Source organism: Cetorhinus maximus, chromosome 2, assembly GCF_964194155.1.
Source record: "Cetorhinus maximus chromosome 2, sCetMax3.hap1.1, whole genome shotgun sequence".
Taxonomy (NCBI): Eukaryota; Metazoa; Chordata; class Chondrichthyes; order Lamniformes; family Cetorhinidae; genus Cetorhinus; species Cetorhinus maximus.
This window is the reverse complement of record NC_135880.1, coordinates 475,862-481,583: the sequence shown is the minus strand read 5'-3', so window position 1 is coordinate 481,583 and position 5,722 is coordinate 475,862. Positions and strand designations below refer to the sequence as shown.

Genomic DNA, 5,722 nt, shown 5'->3' with positions numbered 1-5,722 from the left:
TCAACAACCAGGGGGCATAGATTTAAGGTAAGAGGTAGAAGGCTAAGAGGGGAATTAAGGAGAAATGTTTTGACCCAGAGGGTGGTGAGAGTCTGGAACTCTCTGCCTGAAAGGGTGGTTAAGTCAGAAACTCTGGCAACATTTAAGAAGTATTTAGATATTCACTTGTGTTGCCATAGCCTCCAGGGCTATGGGCCAAGCACTGGAAAATGGGATTAGTGTAGTCAGATCTTTGTTGACTGATGCGGACACGATGGGCTGAATGGCCTCCTTCCATACTGTAAACGTCGATGAGTCTCAGGCAGTTCCCCTCCAAGCCCTTCACCTTCCTGACTTGGAAATATATCACCGTTCCTTCACTGTTGCTGGGTCAAAATCCTGGAACTCCCTCCCTAACAGCACTGTGGTTGTACCTACACCACATGGACTGCAGCGGTTCAAAAAGGCAGCTCACCATCACCTTCTCAAGGGCAATTAAGAATGGGCAATAAATGCTGACCCAGCCAGCGTCGCCATATTCCATGAATGAATTGAAATAAAACAGGCTTTTAGTAATATATCACGGCATAGACAGCAGTTTGTGTTCCCTTGGTAGTAAGATAAACACAGTGATGCACCAAATACTACTGTGTAGTATTTAAGTGTGAAATTAAACGTGTGTATAAGTGAGCAGTATTACATGTGGATGTCCAACCGTGAGAGTGGCTCAGTGCCCTCGATACAGCCAATGTGGTTAAAATCAAACATGTGCCAAACCCACATAGCGAATTATTCATGCTACACCTTTATTCAATTTCTCTTCTGGAAAGTACTTTACAATAAAAAAAAAGAGAACATTTGTGTATCAATTACATAAAAACAAGTCTGTGGGGCTCTCGCACAGAACATGCTCCCTGGTTCAGTATCTCCAATGGGATTTGTTTCCTCTGTGAAGAATTCTTAAACGTATCTTTGGAACAAGAGGCCACACACAAAGCTCCTAATCAAATCCATGCCATCAAGCTCTGCCATTCCAGAGAACCTGCTCAGTACCAGAGATGCTTGCTGATTGTAACCAATGTGCTCTGACTGAACAAGTCCTGAAATAAGTTTCTTGAAGTCCCAGCCCCACAATTCAATTTCTGGAAGGTAAATAGACATGAAATGAAAGGCCCATCACAAATTGAATGGCAGAGGTGAGCTAAGGAGCACAGAACAGCAAACTGTGGATCATGGTCACATGGAGACACACCAATATATATAGCAGCAGTGTTCTGTCAATCCTTTGTTTGAAAGTCTGGAGGAATCTGGCACCCAGGGAGACCATTAGTGCAGGCGATCCAGTTTAGCCTGCAACGATTTGAAATTTCCAATTGTTGCCTGTAAGGAGCTGGTAGGGCTCATAGACTGAAGTTCAACAAGGAATCGGCCAATTGCATCCAGGCAGTTGTTGGTGAATCGCCGTCTGTAACAGAGAAAAAGTTCACAAGATTCAATCACCGCAACCAGAGCCACTGGCCACCCTACCACTGTGCCCAGAGTTACTGGCCAATCACCGCGCCCAGAGCCACCAGCCCCTCAATCACCCCACCCAGAGTCACTGGCCAATCACTGTGCCCTGAGCCAGCAGCTAATCACCGTGCTCAGTGCCAACACCCAATCACCGCGTCCCGAGTAACTTTCCTATTATGTGCACAATACTCCAAAAAAGTCAGCGTGAAATGTCACACTAAAGAGGATCCAAAACTCACCTTTCATGGGCTGGAACTTTATTGGGTTCTTGCACGTAGGCACTGAGAAGGACATGAATACACTCTAGCAAGTGGAGAGGCTTTTTGACCCTCTGCCAATAAGGATCCTAAACCAAAGGGCATATCAGAGAGTCAGAAATAGTAGCAGCAATCACAGCTCAGGTAACAGCAAAATTCTCTCAGAACTGTGACCTGAATTGCTGAAAACAGATGAACACACACATTCATTCACAATAGGGAGGCGATGGGTTAGTGGTATTGTCACAGGGCTAATAATCCAGAGACCCAGGGTAATGCTCTGGGGAACAGCAGATGGTGAAATTTGAATTCAATAAAAATCTGGAATTAAAAGTCAAATGATGACCATTGAACCATTGTCGATTGTCGTACAAACCCATCTGGTTCACTGATACTCTTTAGGGAAAGAAATCTGTCGTCCATGTGACTCCAGATCTGCAGTAATGAAGTTGACCCTTAAAGGGTAATTAGGGATGGGCAATAAATGCTGGCCCAGCCAACTATGTCCACATCCCATGAATGAATCAAAAAAGCCTCACACAGACACATACTCTCTCATACACACACAGAGATACTTACTCACACATGCACACAGATACTGTCTCTCAGAGATACTCACAGACACACACACACAGATACACACACACAGATACAGAGACACACACACAGATACACAGAGACACACACACACAGAGACACACACACACAGAGACACACACACACAGAGACACACACACACAGAGACACACACACACACAGAAACACACACACAGAGACACACACACAGAGACACACACACACAGATACACACACACACACAGAGACAGACACACACACAGAGACACACACACACACACAGAGACACACACACAGATACATACACACACACACAGATACATACACACACACACAGATACATACTCACACACGCACACACACATACTCACACACACACACACACATACATACATACTCACACTCACAGATACATACTCACACTCACAGATACATACTCTCACACACACACACATACATACTCACACACACACACACACAGATACATACTCACACACACACACAAAGATACATACTCATACACACACACACACACACACACAGATACATACACACACACACATACATACTCACACTCACAGATACATACTCACACTCAGATACATACTCTCACACACACACACATACATACTCACACACACACACAGATACATACTCACACACACACACAGATACTCACACACACACACACACAAAGATACATCCTCACACACACACACAGATACATACTCACACACACACAAAGATACATACTCACACACACACACACACACACAGATACATACTCACACACACACACACATAGATACTCACACACACACACAAAGATACATACTCACACACACACACACACAGATACATACTCACACACACACACACACATAGATACTCTCACACACACACACAAAGATACATACTCACACACACACAGATACATACTCACACACACACAAAGATACATACTCACACACACACAGATACATACTCACACACACACACACAGATACATACTCACACACACACACAGATACATACTCACACACACACACAGATACATACTCACACACACACACACAGATACATACACTCACAGATACACACACACACAGATACATACACTCACAGATACATACACTCACAGATACATACACTCACAGATACATACACTCACAGATACATACTCTCACACACACACACATACATACTTACACACACACACACACACAGATACATACTCACACACACACACAGATACATACTCACACACACACAGATACTCTCACACACACACAAAGATACATACTCACACACACACAAAGATACATACTCACATACACACACACAGATACATACTCACACACACAGATACATACTCACACACACAGATACATACTCACACACAGAGATACATACTCACACACACAGATACATACTCACACACACAGATACATACTCACACACACACACAGATACATACACACACACACAGATAGATACTCACACACACACACACACAAAGATACATACACACACACACAAAGATACATACACACACACAAAGATACATACTCTCACACACAGATACATACTCACACACAGATACATACTCACACACACACATACATACTCACACACACACATACATACTCACACACACACATACATACTCACACACACATACATACTCACACACACACATACATACTCACACACACAGATACATACACTCACACAGATACATACTCACACACAGATACATACTCACACATACACACATACATACACACACACACACACACACACAGATACATACTCTCACACACACACACAGATACTCTCACACACACACACAAAGATACATCCTCACACACACACACACAGATACATCCTCACACACACACACACAGATACATTCTCACACACACACACACAGATACATCCTCACACACACAGATACATACTCACACACACACACAGATACATACACACACACACAGATAGATACTCACACACACACACACACAAAGATACATACACACACACACAAAGATACATACACACACACAAAGATACATACTCTCACACACAGATACATACTCACACACAGATACATACTCACACACACACATACATACTCACACACACACATACATACTCACACACACACATACATACTCACACACACACATACATACTCACACACACACATACATACTCACACACACAGATACATACACTCACACAGATACATACTCACACACAGATACATACTCACACATACACACATACATACACACACACACACACACACACAGATACATACTCTCACACACACACACAGATACTCTCACACACACACACAAAGATACATCCTCACACACACACACACAGATACATCCTCACACACACACACACAGATACATTCTCACACACACACACACAGATACATCCTCACACACACACACAGATACATCCTCACACACACACACAGATACATCCTCACACACACACACAGATACATCCTCACACACACACACAGATACATCCTCACACACACACACAGATACATCCTCACACACACACAAAGATACATACTCACACACACACAAAGGTACATACTCACACACACACAAAGATACATACTCACACACACACACAGATACATACTCACACACACACACAGATACATACTCACACACACACAGATAGATACTCTCTCTCACACACACACACACACAGATAGATACTCTCACACACACACACAGATACATACTCTCACACACACACAGATACATACTCTCTCACACACACACAGATGCATACTCACACTCACAGATACATACTCTCACACACATACACACAGATACATACTCACACTAACACACACAGATACATACTCTCACACACATACACACAGATACATACTCACACTAACACACACAGATACATACTCTCACACACACACAGATACATACTCACACACACACACACAAAGATACATACTCACACACACACACAAAGATACATACTCACACACACACACAAAGATACATACTCACACTAACACACAGATACATACTCTCACACACACACAGATACATACTCACACACACACACAAAGATACATACTCACACACACACACACAAAGATACATACTCACACACACACACACAGATACATACTCACACACACACACACAGATACATACTCACACACACACACACAGATACATACTCACACATACACAAAGATACATACACACACACACAGATACATACTCACACACACACAGATACATACTCACACACACAGATACATACTCACACACACAGATACATACGCACACACACACAGATACATACGCACACACACAGAGATACATACGCACACACACAGA

General features: G+C 42.8%; 1 protein-coding gene across 1 annotated transcript in view; it reads right to left on the bottom strand.

Annotated features, from left to right (window-relative positions):
• Positions 1-763: 763 nt before the first annotated feature.
• nup155 (nucleoporin 155) overlaps positions 764-5,722 on the bottom strand; it is a 276,126-nt gene continuing 271,167 nt past the window's right edge. Inside the window, exons 33-34 of the mRNA XM_078557216.1 lie at positions 1,731-1,837; positions 764-1,444 (exon numbers count right to left, since the gene is read on the bottom strand). Of these exons, the coding sequence (XP_078413342.1) occupies positions 1,306-1,444; positions 1,731-1,837 (246 nt within the window). The 3' untranslated portion in view covers positions 764-1,305. The remainder of the gene's footprint in view (positions 1,445-1,730; positions 1,838-5,722) is intronic.